Source organism: Oreochromis aureus, linkage group 15 (assembly GCF_013358895.1).
Source record: "Oreochromis aureus strain Israel breed Guangdong linkage group 15, ZZ_aureus, whole genome shotgun sequence".
Lineage (NCBI taxonomy): Eukaryota > Metazoa > Chordata > Actinopteri > Cichliformes > Cichlidae > Oreochromis > Oreochromis aureus.
In genome coordinates, this window is record NC_052956.1 from 4,559,807 (window position 1) to 4,575,844 (window position 16,038).

Here is a 16,038-nt window from a genome sequence, read left to right on the forward strand (position 1 = left end):
CTGACTGCCAGTACAGAGGGTGGAAGGAGAAGAAAAGGAGACAATAATGAAATCTAAGATAATAGTAGCAAGAGTTAAAAGGAGAGGAGGATGCAGATGGGGGAAATATCAAGTGAATATCTATTAAAATCAAGAAATATAAAGAGAGAATACAGAAACTAATGGAGTGATTTTGGATACTGTTGAATAATAAAGTGTGACAAAAAAAACAATCTACTGTATACCGACTCACAGAAAAAGAAAAAGGAAGTGAGGAAAGGAGCCACAGAAATGAAAAGAAAGACAATTAGAGGTGAGGGAGAGAATTAAAGGGAAAATAAAAGAGACGGGAGCCAAAGAGAGAGAGGAACATGTGTGTAATAGTGCTGCTCTCAGCAGAATAGGAAGTCTCTCAGCCATGACTGTGACTCCAGCTTCCTAACACACACCATCAATCACAGCCTGCCGCAGTGCTGCTCTGCTCACACACACACACACACACACACACACACACACAGCTATCAAACAGGGCCATCATAAGCAGGGCTGCAAGCAAGATTCGTTTCTCACCTCCACACACACACAGATGCCCTCAAATGCCGCCACACTTTTTGCATGCATACACACCGCTGTCATCATGACTGCGAGCGAACAATACACAGTGCATCAGCAGGGCTGTGAATGTGTAAGCAAACACACACACACACACACACACACACACGCGATGCTTCTACCCATTCATCTCCAGTGAGTATTCTTCAGCCTTATCTCCCACCTTCCCATCGTCTTTGTATTAATCATCCTCTTATCTTCACATGGAAGCCCAGTTAAGACACTCTCTCGCTCTCTTTTTTCCCAAGGGTGTGCGTACAGAAGCTCATCTGCAGACACAAGTTAAATGCATACATATATACACAAGATATTCCACTCCTCCACTCCTCGGATGCATACTAGCTGCAGAGACGGGCTTGTCAGCAGTCAGATATGCAGTGTGTTCCTCCTTTATCGTGTCTTTTTCTTTTATCAAACATGGACTATACCCTGATTGTGGCCCCTGCAGTTTCATCTTCGACCTTCCCCTTTAATGATGCTGCTTTCTTTTACTGCTTTGTCTGGCAAATATTTATCTTTTTAAACATTATCAGAGCACAATGAGCTCAGTAGACTTCCAAAATTTCGGCAGAACTGATGGCGACGTCTGTGGCTTTTCTTTCTTTTCTTTTTTCTTCAGTGTGGTTACTCCTCCCTCTTACCCACTGTTTTCCTTCATGCCTTCCTTCTAGGTGATCTTACCAGACCTGGCCGTGCTGCGCATCGCAGTCTACGACGACAACAATAAGCTGATTGGGCAGCGCATCCTGCCTCTTGACGGCCTGCAGGCTGGCTACCGCCACATCTCTCTGAGAAACGAAGGCAACAAGCCGCTGTCGTTGCCCACCATCTTCTGCCAAATCATCCTCAAGACCTACGTGCCCGACGGCTTCGGAGGTGAGGGAAACACACAAATTGCAGCACTTTATGTACTTTATATTACTGGATAGACTTCAGTGCATGGGTAAAACAGAACTATAAGTTTGTTTTGTATAGATAACCTTTAATATCCGTCATAAGTATTCTGAGAGCAATAAAATAAAGCAGCTGCTGTAGCCTGCAGGGAGAGGAGAGGAGAAAGGAAAGCAAGAAAACTCTCTCCTGCTCGCTTTTTCTCTGCCTTGGGTTGGTTTTAACATCCACAGTAATGGCGTGGCACAAATGATGATGACAGTGACTCTGCAGTAATGGTTTCGAACAGGCACGAGCATACAAATGAGCAGGACAATTGGAGTTGTCATTAAATAAAGCCAACGGGCTCGCACTGAGGAATCATTACTGTAACCATTAGCGGTTATTCTGCAAGATCTGTCGCTATCACTTTCCTACTCAAGCGGCTCTTTACCAAGAGCTGAAAATAAGATCCTGTTCCCTAGTAACGGTTATTTAAACAAGACGTGAAGATGATTTCAGATTTGATAAGGAGACTTTCTCAGAACGTAGACAGGAACGCAAAGCTGTGTCATACAAAGTTTGCACTGAATGACACATTTCAGCGTCAGGTTATTCATTCAGCCCACCAGGCTCATGACGAAATCTTTCTAAATCTCTTTGTGTTTCAGCTATTGTGGATGCTCTATCAGACCCAAAGAAGTTTTTGACTATAGCAGAGAAGAGAGCTGACCAGATGAAAGCACTGGGAATTGACACGGTACACAAAGCAACAGCCATACGAATCCAAACCTGGTCTGATCAAATGTATCTGACTGAAAGGACGCAGTCAGTTTGAATAAATGCGTCTCTTCTCCTTTGTAGAACGACATAGCAGATGTTCCCAGCGGAAGCTCAAAAAACGACAAGAAAGGGAAGGGTAAAGGTGACACCGTGAAAGCCAGTGTGACACCGCAAGCCAGCTCAGACATGGCCCAGACTTCCAACGCTGCCCAAAATAACACGACCGAAGCCAAGAAGGGTATACGCTGACGTAAAGACAGACATATTAAACGTGCTGTATGCGAACTATGTAAACGAAGAATAACATTTCTGTTTCCACTGCTGTTTCAGATAACGCACTCGTGCCTACTGTCAGCATTGATGACTTAAAGCAAATGAAGGTTGGTATTGTAACTCCTGTCACATAGCTCAGCAGCAGGTTTCCTTTAGTTTAGTCTGTACAGGCATATATATGAAGAATGAGCAATTATATAGAAGTAATCTTTGCTTCAGGTGTTGACATTGTCTGTATCATGTTTAGGCCTAAAAATCAATAACTACTTTGTTATCTTTTGGTAATAACAAATACTATTGTAGTTATGATTTTGCACCAATATTAAACTCACAATTATCTCATGGAAGTAACTGCACGCCAACTATTAATGCTGCCCGAGTCTAGTACATCGTGACTAAACATGGATCTCTCCCACTGCAGTCGTACCTTAAATTGATTAAAAAGCAGCAGAAGGAGCTCAACACTCTAAAGAAGAAACACTCAAAGGTGGGTGACTGTTTTACTGCAGACCTGTCTGCTAACAATACAAAGGGGCTGCTGTTTATTCCTGACAGTTATTGATGCTCCGAGGGATAGAAACGGTGGAAGGGGAGGCGGCTCTACCTTTCATCTTCCACTGACCACTGACTGCACACACACACACACACACACACACACACTCTGTCCGTTCATAATGTACATAGGGTGCTTCTGAGTATGCTAATGTGTCATATTGCTTCTAGTGTCTCCTGCTTGCACAAAGCAAGTCTGTATAAGAGAGATGCAGGAAATGATACAACTGTTTCTTTACTACACGCTTTTACTTTTCCCTTCATCTCAGGGATGGATTTGTGGAGATTTGAATTATATCCCAGGAGTAAAGAAGGCACATAAGTTAATATACTGAAAAGTGTCTGTAGATCCAGACACATAATGATTTGCAACAATCTAGAATTGCTAAAGTACCTGTTCTCTTTAACCTGTGATCAGCACAGTTTATAGTGGGTGCTGGCTCAGTCATACATGCAGATTAATTATCACAGAATTTAGTCCTGTTGCTTAACATATGTATATCAGTACCTGCAGACCCATCTGTTGGCTGCTGGTTCATTATTCAGTGGGAGCAACAAAATCAACATATGAGTGTATTAGAAACAATAATCGTTGTTGTTATTGCTGCTGCCTGTTTTGCTGATTCCAAATTGGTTTCAATATAGGTTAAAACTGCATTTGCATGGCATAAGTTAATACTTAATAATAAACGTGTCTCCCTTTTCTGCACTAGGATCAAAATGCAATGCAGAAAACTCACTGCACTCAGGTGGACAAGATAGTGTCTCTGCATGATAAGGAGAAGGTAACTCTGGAGAAGCTACTAGAGAAAGCCATCAAGAAACGAGGGTAAGTGGAGACAAAGCAAACAAACACACACACACACACACACACACACACACACACACACACACACTCATCTCTGTGTGTTTTGTCCTTTAGCGTCTCCCGTGTGAAGTCAGTCTTGTCTCTGTTTGTTTATCTTTTTGTCTCTGTCAAATTCTGAGGTTTGCGTCTGTGTCTTGGTGTTAGTTCCAGTTGAGTTTTGTTGAGTTTTAAGTTACCTGTCTAGTTTTCCTGATTTGTTGCAGCTATGTTCCCTTGTGTTTCCCATCTCCCTAACTGCCTCGTGTGTATTTATTGTTTGACTCTTTCCTGCTCAGTGAATGTGTTTTTTTTTGTCGTCTTTCCCCGCTGTAGACCATTAAAGCTGTGTTGTTGAGTTCATTTCTGGTTTCCTGAGTCCTGCATTTGGGTCCTAATTCTGCCTGCTACACTGGCAAACCTCAACATCTAGAGCTCAAAAAATAATATTAGCTGTGTCAAACTGCACAGAGCACACGAAGAGGACAGGAAGTCCCCGTGCAAGACTCGACACTGCTTCTATAAAGCTCCCAGTGTGATATGAAGCTTTGCAAATAACCATTTATTCACAGAGACAAATCAAAGACATACCTAACTTTGCCCACCCCTCTTGACTCCATTCCTTAAGATCAATTCAACTAAACCTCTCTTGTCCACTTACACATGTGGGTTCCTTACAGTGAAAACAACTGCCAAGAGCTGAAGAAGGAGACAGAAGATAAGATTCAAACGCTAGTTGCAGATCATAAAACCAAGGTAACATACAGCCAGCGTTCTTTCCACAAAGTTATTATTAGCTGTGAGGATGACACGTATCTTAGCTATGAGTTATTGATGCGCTCTTGTGTGTTTGCATGCAGGTAAAGGACATCACAGCACAGCACACCAAAGAGTGGTCAGAGCTAATCAGTAGTCACAGCAGTGAGGAGCAGGAGATGAAGGACAGCCACGTCACCCAGCAGTGTGAACACCTCAAGAAGCTCTTGGCCACTGTCCAGGAGCAGCAGACCCTGCAGCTCAAACTCATTCATGAAAGGTGAGAGACCCACACAGCTTGCACACACACATAGGGATGGATTACTACGAGTGATCAGACATGATCATTTGGGGCACTCTGAGATTTTATTGCCAAAAATTGGATGCAGACAACTTTTCTTATATGCAGCTGCTTGTTCCACAATGCAGGCAGAGCAAAGAGATGCGTGCCAACCAGGCTAAGATGTCAATGGAAAACAGTAAAGCCATCAGCCAGGACAAGACTATCAAAAATAAGGCAGAACGAGAGAGGTGGGTCACGCACATGATGTAATTGTTCAGTCGTTGTTTTGGGGCTGTTAAGCCCTCATTGTAACTTCATGTTGTGATGGTTTTGTTCCGCTCTGAAGGCGAGTGCGGGAGCTAAACAGCAGCAACACCAAGAAGTTCCTGGATGAGAGGAAGAGGGTAGGATGTTTATTTTTTATTCCTCAGCTGAAGAGCACTTCAATCGTTATTCCTTTAGCCTGTGCACTGGATTAACATTGTTGGAATTCAAATACAAAGGGTAATATCCCTCAGTCTGTTCACCCTGCTGCCATTGGGCAAGTGATAAAGAAGTTGTTGCTCCTGCAGCGCTCAACCTCAGTAATTTCTTTCCTCAGGCTGAGACTGTCTAAGCCATTCTTGTTTGCGACTACATCACAATTTTGTTTTGCAACCCAGTGTTGCATAATGATCATTAATCTTGAGTCAAATGCTTAGATGGCTTTAGCGATTTGATTTTGCATTGCAAACATTCCTGTTTTCTGGAGAAAAATGACTCCCCCTACTAAAACACATTTCATTGTAATAAAAAAACATTGCTATTTATTTATGACAGTTTAGTTTATTGCCTTTGTCTCCATGTTTCTGCAGCTGGCTATGAAGCATCAGAAGGAGATGGAGCAGCTAGAGAAAAACCAGAGAGAGCAGTTGGAGAAACTGGAGAAGTTCAATGAGCAGGTACACAGAAAGAAATGAACTTTTACTGCCACTATAGTGTAAAATGATCTAGATAGCAGTAACTGTGATTGCTGTCACCTATCTAAGCTGCTAACACTGTTGTTTAAACCCAGCATTTAGTATTGGACCATATCCTGCTCATATCAGAACATTCCACTGTTTAAGGAGCTTCTTGCTTTACCGGCTTTGAAAGTGTAAATGACACTCAAGTTTTGGGACTAGTTAAATGTTCTAGATACATTTGTCATAAGTTTACATTCCCTCATCATGGGCATGACTGTCATCGTAATTTTGGGCTTTTAACACTAACTTTTTCCAGGGTAGAATCAATGTAAAGCATATATCTTTAGTGGAGATAATTTATCTGAATTTCAGAGTCGGACACAGTCCTCTGTGTATATATTCCTCCAGCACTATAACCAGTTTAGGATAATTGTCCCGTTGGAAAGTTGGGCACCACTAGGTGTGCCCAACTTTCAACTATCTAGCTGTTGATTTGAGGTGAAATTCAAGAATTTGGAGGTAGTCACTCTTCTTAATTATTCCATCCACTTTGTGTAATGTACCAGTACAACTGGCAGGAAAACAGCTCCAGAGCATGATGCTGCCACCACCATGACAGCTGGTACAGTGTTCTTAGGTTTGAAAGTCTCACCTTTACTCCTCGAAACATACCTCCTGACATTGTGGCCAAATAGCTCAGCCTTTTGTCTCATCTTATTATAAAGCTTTTCTCCTCAAGGTATTTGGCTTGTCCAGGTGGGCTGCTGTTTCCCATTCACTGCTGACTTCAGAATCTGGGATTACTGGGTTGCTCTTGAACATCCTAACCAACATCTTTTCATTTGAGGGTGACAGTTTGGGTCTTTTTCCAGACCTATTTGACACATCTGAATAACTTGTACTTATATACAGTTGTTTGAAGTGATGAATGATCCTGGAACCTGCAGTTGCTCAGAAATGGCTCAGAGGGACTTTCCAAACTAGTGTGAATCTACAGATTTCTTTCTTAGATCTTTACTGAGTTCACTGGACTTTCCCATTGTTTTGCATATCGGTAAATCCAGTGAGTGCTTTCAAACAAATACTTTTAATGCTCATGATGAGGGTATGTAAACTTCTAAACACAACTGTACTTCCTTCACTGACATATTGACTGCTGTTGTTATTGCTTGTGATATAATTATTAGTTATGCAAGAATTGTTCCCCAAATTTGGGATCAGAATTGTCCTGAATTACTAAAGATAAACAAAACTGCTGAAATGAAACAACAAATAAAAAAAAGCAGAGTCCAGATTATAATATCAGTGTCTTTTTTTTCTACATTACAAATAGAAGAAAGTACGGTTTACGTCATCATGTCCCCATTTTTGCATTTTATGTTACCATCTGTCACAGTACCTGTACATGTTTCACATGTATGCACATTTTCCTTTCTTTTAATTTGATTTGCTTCTTCCGGCACAGCTTTTGAAATCACACCATGCAAACAAACAGGTTCAAGGTAGGCATCGCCATCTCCCCTCATCTCTACCTCTGACATCACCTTTCTGTCACTGCATCATTCAGTGATCGTGTTTCCTTTCACGTCTTTTCCTCCTACCTCTTAGTCACGTTTTCATTGCCTCAGTTTTTCACTGAGCCTGTTTAAGTCTTGACTTATCTGCTATCTAAATGATTGCTATAATGATCTACTTAAGTGACTCAGCCCTGAGTACAGCAGGGGAATAGTACACGACAGGCCTGTCTTTGAAGAGATTTGCACAGTTTGAAATAGAAAGTGTTTCTTTCCTCTGTATGATGAAATTCCACTCCCACATTTTTAGTCTGCAGCTCTTGCGCTGTCAGGAGTGCCAACTAGCAGCTCGAGTCATTTATCACCATGACTCACCAGCTATTACTAAGCAAAAACAGCCAGCTCACAACCTGCTCCCTCTGTGCTTCTACTCCAGCTCATAATCATTTACTTTCATAGTATGTCACTGTGTCCCACTGAGGCAACAATTACTCCAACTAAGCATGTGGCTTATATTACCTGCCAAGCATTTCAGAGATACACCCAACAGAATCCTGAAATCTGAAGCTCATACTGAGAAGTTGTTTACTAAAAATTGAACACAAATTGATCCCAAAAGTTGGACAAATCCTCTGCAAAATCTTCCACTTGCACACATTAAAAGAAGTTTTCTGTCTGCCTGTCTTAACTGTCTTCCATCTCTTCCAAGACGAAGGACATGCAGCAGATGGTGAAGTTGGAGGAGGAGATGGACCGCAGACCTGCCACGGTGGTGTGAGCGGCTGAGACTGGGAAGACACATTCACACTCGTACACTCAAACACACAAGAAGGTGCAGAAAACACTCCACAGAAAGCCCTCTACAGTCCAGAGATGAAAACCTTCCTGCATCACTTTCTGTGTTTTATTTATGTTCGCTCAGACACACAGCAGCCCCGGCCCTACACCTCTTTTGTTCACTCACCCATGCATCGTGTGCTCTCCAACCACTATCTTTATACCACTGAGCCATTGGTGCTTATCACCGTTTGTCAGGGGGGATTAACCACTTATCGAGACAGGAAACGTTACCTCGGAGAACACACAGGCAAATACGTCGTCTCCTCTAGTGTATCTAAATTCTCTGTTGCCATCACATTGTATGTCCTCTTCAGCTATTAGCAGTTCTTAGTACAAGCACACATACACCCCATTCCTCACACACACACGCCGGCTCATGACAGGTCACATAAACAGGATCTGTTCCCAATTTGACCATTTTTGAGAAGAAAATAAAAGCAGTATCCAATGAACCGCTGCAGAAACAGAGGGGTGAAGAGTATGTATAAGATTTAATGTCATTTCAGCACAAATGAATCAACTGTATGAGAAATACACTGTATGCTACACACCAGTCGTGTCCTGAGCACTTTGTATCTGATAGACTGTCAAAAAAAGTTAAAAGAAAAAAAAGAAAAAGAGAAGAAAAACTAACAAAAAACACAGAACATGTAGCGGTGCACTACTGTAGGTTTTCTGTTTTCAGTAAGAATGTATTTTTAAAACAAAATTGTTGTATTTAGAGTGGCAACACCCACCCCCTTTCTCCCTCCATGTCACACAATCCTCCACCTTATCACAAAGACATGTTATTGACTTTTTGATGACCATAAAAAGGGTTTATTGTCACGCTGAGTCAGAATACTATAAAGGGATCACACGGAATAGATGCTAATTCCTCGATCAAATTTTTTGTTTCACTTACTTTAATTTTAGGTACTCATGAGATGGTTTAATAGCTGTGCTTCTTTTGCACTTGGAAATTACATTTACATCTATTTTACTCGTTTCCATGAGTACAGTTTAAACTGCAATACCTTCGGTACTTTGAGTTTAAGGCCAAAATCACTATGTACACTATGCAAAAAAGATAATTCCCTCATAGCTGTAACAGTAAACGTACTCCACACTTGCTGTCGCCCATTCCTCTATCTAACTTTGGCTGGCAGGCGTCTCTTTGTCCTGTCATTATTACAGCACTGTTGAATGCTGGTGCTCCCTTTATAGATTCTTGACTGCACCTGAGTGCCCTCAGCTTGTAAACCTCGCAGTTTCCCTGTCCTGCTCTGGCTCTAGGAGGGTGGACCGAGTAACAGATACGTAAAAGTCTCTGGTGTTCACTCCTGTCTACAGCAGGTTCCCTTCTTAACGATGTTACAGAGGTGACGTTGGAGGTGGTGGTACTGTGCCCTGATGCCACTGCAGAGAATTAAAAGTGTGATGTGCAGTACTGTTATAATGTAACACTAACACTGACTAAACTGACAAAAAAGTCATGTAATGATATAAAAACATTGAGGATAAAGGCACCTATGGGTATTTGGGCCTTTTTTAAAAAGTTTTGTTTGTGTGTTTTTTTTCCCTGTTTTATTCTGCTGTGTTATTTGTAAAGGGTAGACGGGATATTCTTGTATATACTGGAATGTATGTAGTTTAATTTACTTTTGGACCAGTTGTGTTCTGTCATTTAAGGGCTTGGGGATTGAGTGGGTCTGCTGGGTGAAGGAAGAAATTTATCAACCATTGTTTTTTGGGGGTTGTTCTCTTTCTTTTCTTATTTTCCAGTCTGCCCTTATACTGCACCACACAACACGATATAAAGCTCTCACCACATATCTAGTGTAGAGATAAATGAGTAAAAGTGCTTTTAAATTTTATTCCATCGCTTTCAAATGTGCCACTCAGTGTCTGTTAGGATGTTTAAATTATTTTATGAATGATAAAATGCCAAATTAAGGGGTTATTTATATGAAAGTATATATAAATAAATGAATATATATTATATATTAGATAATGTGTAGTTTAAGATGATTATGTTAGAAGCTTTTTTGCACTAGTTGAATGTTTCTGTTGTGTGATTTACATGTAACCTTTGGCTCTCGAGTTTGTCAAAAAAGCAGATTATTTTTGCAGAGCAACATCACTGATTTCATTTCCTCAGTTTCTACTGTATCTCCTTTATTTTCTATTTGAATTGTAGCTTGTCGACAGACATTCTGTGCGTGTTTTTGTATTTATATTGTACTGTTGAACTTATAGCAATGAAAATACTGTTGTTATCCAGCTCCTTTAATACTGTTTTATAGTATGTGTCTCAATAAATCCAGGTGTAAAATGGGACATAATTACATGGCTCATTTGTGTTTTCCTCAGAACGTACTCCTTCTGTTTGACTTAACCTTGTTCAATTTGAGGGAAATAAAATATTTCCGATTGGAAAAAAGATTTTTTTCTAAAAGTACAGTACTGCTAAAATCATGTACATTTCCTCAGGGGTGTACTTATGTTTATCCCGTGTATCCATAGTGTCATTTGTCATGTATCCGTCTGCTCTGTCCTTAGTCTTTACCTTACAATATCAACCACCTTGATGTGACAGTCGTTGTGAACTAGGGCTGCCACGATTAGTCGACTAGTCACGATTACGTCGACTATCAAAATCGTCGACGACTAATTTAATAGTCGACGCGTCGTTTGAAGCTTTGTAAGATCACAAAAGACGCAGGAATAAGTAGTAGGATTTGAGAGTGTAATAACAGACTGAAACAGAAGATGGCAGCACTGCATGTACAAGGATGCCAGCTGCCGTTAAAGGCAAAAGAAGAAGAAGCTGTGTCCCAGAATTCATAGCGCGGCCCAGCTCAGTTTCCAGCAATGGCGGCAGCTAGTTAGTTTTAATATTACTCTTATTATTCTTTCTGGGTCACAAAATAAACGTCTAACAAGTTTTTTTCAGGCGAGAATGTAGCTGTGTAAACTTCAAATATCTGCTCAGTTTATCAAGACACCACATATTTTCAAAAGCGCTCAGACGTTTTTGGAGATGTCTGTTACCCACCAGCTCGATAGCGAACCGGGGCTCTAGGCTCACTAGAGCCGGTGAGAACACCAGACTCCGGGCAAATCGTTTTCAAACCCACCGCCGTCTTTCACTACTCAGGTTAAACATGATGTATAAGTCACTTAGATAACTGAAAAATGTTATTGTTTGGCTTTTTTTTAGTATTTTATTTGTTCCTGGGTAAATCGGTTTGGCTGAGATCAAAGTTAGTTTTACACAGCTGAATAAATGTCAAGCAAACAACTGATTATCAGAAGTGTGAGATGCTTGAGAACATACTTCGGTGTCCTGTTATATTTTAGATAGCAAGGAGCAGACGGCTGAGTTTATTAAACTCCGCCGAAACAATCTGCAGATTTCATTAAAATGTAATAAACTATCATCTTGTCTTTATTTTTAGTTAGCACATACCTTAAACACTTAAAGCTGTAAGCTAATGATCGTTATATAAGAGCAGATGCATGCTGGTGCAATAAGCTGTACGTTTTACGTCCAATGGATGCATGATCTGATTAGTCGACTAATCACAAAAATAATCTGTGACTAGTCGACTATCAAAATAATCGTTTGTGGCAGCCCTATTGTGAACTATATAAATACAATTTGAACTGCATTGAATTAAATAGTACAGTGATTAACACTGTTGCCTTGCAGCAGCAAGAAGGTTCCTGGCTCAAATGCTGGCTGAGGCCTTTCTTTGTGAGATTAGCATGTTTTCCCTGTGTTTCCTTTATGTGCACAGATTTCCTCCAAAGCCAAGCATGTTAGAGTAAGTAGTGATTCTAAATTGATAGTAGATGTGAGGTAGATGAAGCAGAATAAAGCATTATAGTTAATCGTGATTTGCAGCTTAAAGCTACTTTGAGTAGTCTGTTAGACTGGGAAAGTGTAAATATAAATATAAAGACATTACAGTTGCCTGTCGAGATATTAGCTATAGAGTTGTCTGCCTGGGCTTGAATATAAAAGAACCAAATAGCTTTTTCCTTGCAGTACCCAAAGTGCCTACATAAAGGTGCATTGATTGAAATATCGATAGTGTCAATACCAACACTGGTATTAGTATTGGATCCATACTTGTATCGATCCTATCTTCTTTTTTGGGGAATGAAAAAAACACCTCAAACATTCGTTATGAAAAATGCCTGAACCCGTTTTTGCTAAATCAAGCCTTTTTTATTTATATAACACATTTAAAAACAGTTGACCTAAAGTGCTTTAAAGATGGGCACATTCACATTCCAGGTCTCCATTTTTAAAATACATGAAAATCTGAAAGGTCTGTTGTGTTGTATTAACTAAAGTGGAAAGTAAAAAAGCACAGTGATTTAATGTCCTTAATGTTCAGAATTTGGAAATTGATGAGGATTCCTCTCATAAGTCACGACACACTGCTCTCACCTACGTAAGCTGCCTTTATAAGTTAAAAATATTATTGGCATCAGCAACACTGATGCTGTATTTACCTGGTATTTGGATTGATACCAAAATTTACAGTATTACACAGCACTAATAATATTTTGTGTGTGTACGTACCCAGGTTAGCCAAACCTAAATAAATAAATTTTTTCCCAGCCATGCAGTCATTTGTGCATCTCATCTGAGGAGGGCACCATAAATGTTTACATGCTGTCACACTATCACCACCACCAGCCCTGCAGTCTTTCTGCACAGTGATAGTGATACTTTGCAGAAAGAAAATAGTTTCTTTTGTGTGTTTGCATAGTTTTTTTGTTTTGAGTAACTTTGATTTCTGGAAAAAGAGATTTTCTAAGTATGTTTTTATACTACATTTATACATGAGAAAAATTACACAAAAACAATCGAGGACAGTAGAAAGCACTGCAGGCCAGAGGAAGACATGCATATCGGGTGTGAGGTAAGCATGTTTTGTTAGTTGGAATGCTGAAACATCGTGCTGCCAGTTTTGTACTTCAGCTGCACCACCAATGATGTCACTGAAAATGTGATTCATTCAGATGCTACAATATACTCTCACGGCTGTAATGTGGATTATTCATCTTCTCTGATTTGATAATTGCGTTCTAAAGCACACTGTAGGGCAAATTTGTTTTCAACAGGCACGAGCACATCGCCCACGGCCCCCCCCCCCAAAATAATAACCACTGCCGTCTCATCACATTCAACAAGTGAATTGATAAGCCAGGTCCTCTCTTGAACACAGGCGGCTCCAGTGCTGACGCTCTTTTTTGTGTCATTGTAAACAAAGTATTTCCATTAGAAAAGAAGAACAAAGCGTGGTAGGCTAATTATGTTTGCGTTGCCCGGCAACTCCTCCGTAGCTTCCCTTTCACTATAAAATAAGGGTGGAGGCTTTGTTTGTCAGCAATCGTTGGGGGGGAAAGAGGTTTTCTAAACCTGCTCCAACTAATAGAAAGATGAGTTTTTGTAAATAAATTCTAATAAACTTATTGGACAGTAATCTTCTAATAAACATGCTAAAAGGTTCTGGGAAGTCTAACGGGAAAACAGGCACCAAGATCCTCCTGGATGCGATCTCCAAGGATAAAGTCCACCTGGCCCGGTTTGTTCTGGACGCGCTGGATGGGGAAATCGTGGACTCCAAAACGGAGGGTGCACAGACTCCTCTCATCTCCTCTGTCTTGCTGCCCGATGCCCAGGCTCGGTGTAAGTTTGCAGAGCTCCTGCTGCACAGAGGCGCCAGCGTCAACTGCCGGGACGGAAACGGGCGCACAGCGCTCAGTCACGCCTGTGAGCAGGGACACCTGGACGCGGTGAAGATCCTGGTCCGAAACAGCGCGGACCCGGAGATTGTGGACTCGTGGGGAAACACTGCGCTCATGTACGCCGCGGTGGCAGGTCACGCGCACGTTGTCGAGTTTTTGGTGAGAGCTTTCAAGAGGCTGGGTCTTCAGATAGACCGACAAAACAAAGTTGGCAACTCTGCTATTGGAGTGGCAAAGTTTCTTGGTCACACTGAATGCATCTGCGCTCTCACCAACAGTTCTAAAAAGGGCCGCGAGGACGGAGGCGCTCGTGGAAATGCGCAGCTGCGACCCGGTGAGCTGGAGAGGAAGGTTGGACATTTGGCAGACAGACTGGAGGTCCTCCGAGCGTGTAATCATGCTCATTGCCTATTGGCTCCAAACTGCACCCGGCAGCCAATCCCGCGGATAAAGCGGACCGGGTTGCCATCCATGAACTCGATAGAGGAGTTTGAAACGGAGAACGATGGCGCCTCCTCACCTCCACCTGATCTGGTCCTCTCTGAAGTCTCGACCCCTGCACCCCGTCCTTGTATTTCTCCCAACCTTAAGCATCCGAAAACCGAGGGAAGGTCGACCACCTCAGATGACCCCCTCCCCCCTCTAACGATGGGCTGTGAGGCTCAAAGATCCACACTGTTCTCGCCTCGGCCCAACAGAAACAGCCACAGACCCAGCGCGCCCTCCGCTCTGGGCATTTTAATGACTCCCATTCTTGCCAACAAAAGTGAGAATGAGTTGGCAACAGAACGAACCAAAATGTTAGACTTCGGTCTACACAGATTTCCCGACAGCTATTATAAGAAAAGGTGCAGCCTGCCAACCAGCATGCTCAGCCCCGCACCTCCTGAGCGCACTCTGGTCCCTTTGCGTAAATCTAGAACCGTGAGGAGACGCGAAAGGTCTCCCGGCAAGGCTGAACCTCTCCAGGCACCGACTGCCTCCTCTGCAGCCGCGACTTTCCCTGTACTAAGCAACAAAATGTTGCGCCGCTTTACTTCCCCGGAGTTTGAAAAGGATGTGAAAGAGCTGGAAGAGGATCCGACGGCGTTTTCAGTGCGGATTCCGCGATCAGAAACTTTTCCACAGGCTGTTAAAAAACATCCCCAGGTCGACAGCAAAGCCAGCATCGACAGCATCAGCTCCGTCAAGTGCGAGTTTGACTTTCATCTGAGAAAAACAAACGCTTAAAAAGCGTGTTTGCCCGCGTTACTCTAAGAACGGATTCCCACAAAGATCGTTTAGACATGACTTTCAAAACTCCGGTAATTTCCGTGAAAGTTACCAGAACGCGTTCATCTTTGTTCTACTCCGTTTGGAGTGGAGACAAAAAAAAAAATCCATGATACTAAAGTTTTACATTTACACCCATAGTTAAAGATCCGATGTCAGTACAAATGAATTGAACTGTTTGCGTAGCACCTCGCAGCCTTACGACTGTGCATGCTGTAGTGTCAGTATATGGTTGGAACTGTGTCCGGTGTTATTTGCCACTCCCTTTGGAGTAGGTGGAGTGTTCATCAAAGGTGAAGAGGTGATGTGCCATACAGAATATGTATTATTTATGTATAGCATAAGCTTGTTGTGCTGTGAGATTTTTCTGTATCTTCCAGTCCACTTTAACATCAAATAAAGTTGAACCTGATGTGTGTGTGTGTGTGTGTGTCTGTGTGGCATCTACCCTCGATAAGGCTTGTGGTAGTGAGTGTTACATAAAACATTTATTCACACTTTGCCCTAATTCCAAAACGTCAATAAGCGCAGATTTTTCTCTGATCTTGTGGGTTCAAAATCATTCTTGTGTAAAGTTAGAGAAACCTAAGTGCTGTACTGATTCCGGTGCCGGGTTCACACCCCTCTTATTTTGGCAGAAAAAAGAGTGATAATCTCAATATGAGCGTTTTGTAGCTCTCGCTCTTAAACGCACTTGGCTTCAACCTTGCACAAGTGGAGTTTGAGATAGTGAGAGAGGGAAGAGGGGGAGAGGTTTTGTCGGCGTTT

General features: G+C 41.8%; 1 protein-coding gene across 3 annotated transcripts in view; it reads left to right on the forward strand.

Moving 5' to 3' along the window:
• The window catches only part of LOC116332242 (1-phosphatidylinositol 4,5-bisphosphate phosphodiesterase beta-4), a 68,016-nt gene extending 57,442 nt beyond the window's left edge, over positions 1-10,574 (forward strand). For all 3 annotated transcript variants that reach the window (XM_031755116.2, XM_039599034.1, XM_039599035.1), the window contains exons 28-40: positions 1,263-1,467; positions 2,133-2,221; positions 2,326-2,482; positions 2,575-2,624; positions 2,939-3,004; positions 3,783-3,898; positions 4,594-4,669; positions 4,774-4,949; positions 5,099-5,200; positions 5,299-5,356; positions 5,807-5,893; positions 7,362-7,398; positions 8,120-10,574. In XM_031755116.2, the coding sequence (XP_031610976.1) occupies positions 1,263-1,467; positions 2,133-2,221; positions 2,326-2,482; positions 2,575-2,624; positions 2,939-3,004; positions 3,783-3,898; positions 4,594-4,669; positions 4,774-4,949; positions 5,099-5,200; positions 5,299-5,356; positions 5,807-5,893; positions 7,362-7,398; positions 8,120-8,196 (1,296 nt within the window). In that variant the 3' untranslated portion in view covers positions 8,197-10,574. The remainder of the gene's footprint in view (positions 1-1,262; positions 1,468-2,132; positions 2,222-2,325; positions 2,483-2,574; positions 2,625-2,938; positions 3,005-3,782; positions 3,899-4,593; positions 4,670-4,773; positions 4,950-5,098; positions 5,201-5,298; positions 5,357-5,806; positions 5,894-7,361; positions 7,399-8,119) is intronic.
• The last annotated feature ends 5,464 nt before the right edge of the window (positions 10,575-16,038 follow it).